A 2500-nucleotide genomic window follows, 5' to 3' on the forward strand; every position below is an offset into this window, starting at 1 on the left:
CTGCGAATTAGCCGACGGTCTTAGCCCTTATCTGTGTCTAACATTTTTTTACTATAAAGTCACATCAAAATAAGTTTGAAAAAAAAAGTAAATACATGACCGAAATTCAAACAATGTACTCGTAGGTTAACTCCAAACTCCCTTCCGTCTCGCAGGCAGACCTTTTCGTACTTGTGCTCGCCATGCCATCTCGACTACGACTACGTCACGAAGCTGGAAACGCAGACGGAGGAGCTGCATCACGTGTTCGGGGTCGTGGGCCTCCCCGCGGACCCTGCCAGGCAAGCCAACCCCATCAAGAAGGGCGAGGACAAGGACGCCTCCGACCTCGCGTGCGTCCCTGATATTCAGCTTTTGTTTCTGTCGTGTTTCTGTTTGTTGGTAATTGATTCGGTCTGTCTCTGTTTGTCTCTATGCGAATAGGTTAATGGTTAAAAAGCCAAATAAATGCGCTAAACATCAAAGTCATATAGTAGAGGGTTGTTGGGTTTTATTTGATGATTAAAGGTGCTACACGTCAAGAGTCGTATAGCAGTTCAGAGGGTGAGTAACTCGGCTAAGGTAGGGATTAACAAGGGTAAAGATGTCAAAGAAAGAAGTGTGGGATTTTGCAAAGAGGTCCGTAGGGTAAGAAAGGATTAGCAAAAGGAGAAAGGTTTTTTTAATGCTGATTAGTTCACAGTTTCAGAAGAAATGTCAGGATGGAAAGATTCCAGGGAATAGAGTTGTTGTGACAATTAGTCATATGTGTATCCAGGGGGAAGCAGAAGGGATAATGGAAAAATATGTAAACACTACATACCAAGGCTTCACACCTCTGTCTTTCCTGCTCCTCCTTGAATGGAAATAAACACCCGAATAGAGCCACCGAATAAAGGGACATGTTTCGTGAGACAGGGAGAAAGAGAGATGGCAGACTGACGAAGACACTTCTCGAAGTTCCATATTTCATTTTCACTTATGCTGGAACCTATGTTTCTTTAATCTTAAGGTTCCGATGGATATATAGTTATATAGTTATACGCCGAAGTTAATTTCAAGCCCGGCTCATGGCTTGAAAAAAATCATGCGAGTTGAGATCAGGCTCAGCTACCTCGATGTGTCCGAAGCATTAGTGCTTGCCTCTTTAGCACGAAGATATGGAATTCTTGCTCATTATTTTTTCTCTCTACAATATGATGGTATTCAACTGAACTCGCTAATCCTAAGTAATTAGCACCTTCTCATGTGACACGTTACATCTCTTATTACACTTTTATTTTCTTGGCATCTTAGTAAGGTTACTGACAAGTATATCACTACTCTCCCCCTTGGCCCTTTTACTGGCTTGCCTCTGAAGACAACGTGACCTTCCTTGCCAAAGTAAACGCTCCTTGCTACTGAATTTTGCACCTCAGTGCGAAACCTCTGCCACACCCTCTACTCTGGCACGCAACGACCTTAGCGACCATGAATCACCATCTGTTGGTGCCGAGCAAATTCCGTTGCAGACGGCTCGAAGACGAGCCTTGTGTATGGCTGAGTGATGTAAAGAATACACAGCAAGGCCGGATAGTATGCTTCACGCCTTTGTCCCCATCAGCTGCCTTCCTGCAGCAAGTTCCTCCTTGATCGGACCCAGGTGTCCACACTGCTTTCATTATTGACACCTGCGGCGGAAGTAAGCACCTGCCCTCGAAGGGAGCCGCCGCATACACACACACGAACACACACGGGATCTAGCTCGTCACTGTCCACAACACCGGGGAGACGGGGGTCTCTTGGGGCCTCACACCTAACTTCTATCATAAACCCACAAGTCAAGACGCCTTTCTTTCACCTGCACTAAGGCCACTCTCGTTGACAGCTGAAGGGTAGGTAACAGGGATAGTGGTGGAGATTGGGGTGTCTGGAACGGCAAAAGAATTTGACTGGGAAAGGGAGGGGGTAGAAGTGGGATGAGGAGGAGAAGCTTGGGGAAGAACATCTTGGGATGGAGGGGGAGGGGCAGAGTGACAGACAGTGCTGGCGTAGGGACTAGGAAAAATCTCGTCTGTGTGCTTCCTGTCTACTTCACGTAAAGTTAGGCCAAGTTTGAATCTGAGAGTTGCCACCTCAGACTCAAACTTGTAGGTTGGGCAGCTCATATAAAACACATGGGGGGGGGGGGGGGGAGGTTGATATTGTCGGACAGCCAATATAAACATTAAGAGGTAGGTCATGCCTACGGAAAGTAATATTGGAGATGGAGATAGTTCTGGTACAAGTGGGAGGGATGAGGCTGGGCAGGAATGGGTTTGCTAGTGAAGTCAGGCAGGGCTAATAATGCTTTAACTTGGGCTTCGCGTGTAACTGTGTCAAAGCAGGAAAGACTGAGACAGCTGCGGAAGGAAACTTTGCCTACTTGTTTTTGAAGACATTGCTGGAAGAGATGTGATGCTAGAACAAATGGGTGTAGAGAGGATCACGAAAAATCGATCCCATTTGGCTGAGCTAAACAGAATATTCAAAAGTTGTGCAG

At 46.3% G+C, this 2500-nt stretch overlaps 1 protein-coding gene across 2 annotated transcripts in view; it reads left to right on the top strand.

The window, feature by feature from the left end:
• The window catches only part of LOC125042772 (carbohydrate sulfotransferase 11-like), an 18380-nt gene that overhangs the window by 9821 nt on the left and 6059 nt on the right, over positions 1 to 2500 (top strand). For both annotated transcript variants that reach the window (XM_047638642.1, XM_047638641.1), the window contains one exon: positions 156 to 332. In XM_047638642.1, coding sequence (XP_047494598.1) covers positions 156 to 332 — 177 coding nt within the window. The remainder of the gene's footprint in view (positions 1 to 155; positions 333 to 2500) is intronic.

This window comes from Penaeus chinensis, chromosome 32 (assembly GCF_019202785.1).
Source record: "Penaeus chinensis breed Huanghai No. 1 chromosome 32, ASM1920278v2, whole genome shotgun sequence".
Taxonomy (NCBI): Eukaryota; Metazoa; Arthropoda; class Malacostraca; order Decapoda; family Penaeidae; genus Penaeus; species Penaeus chinensis.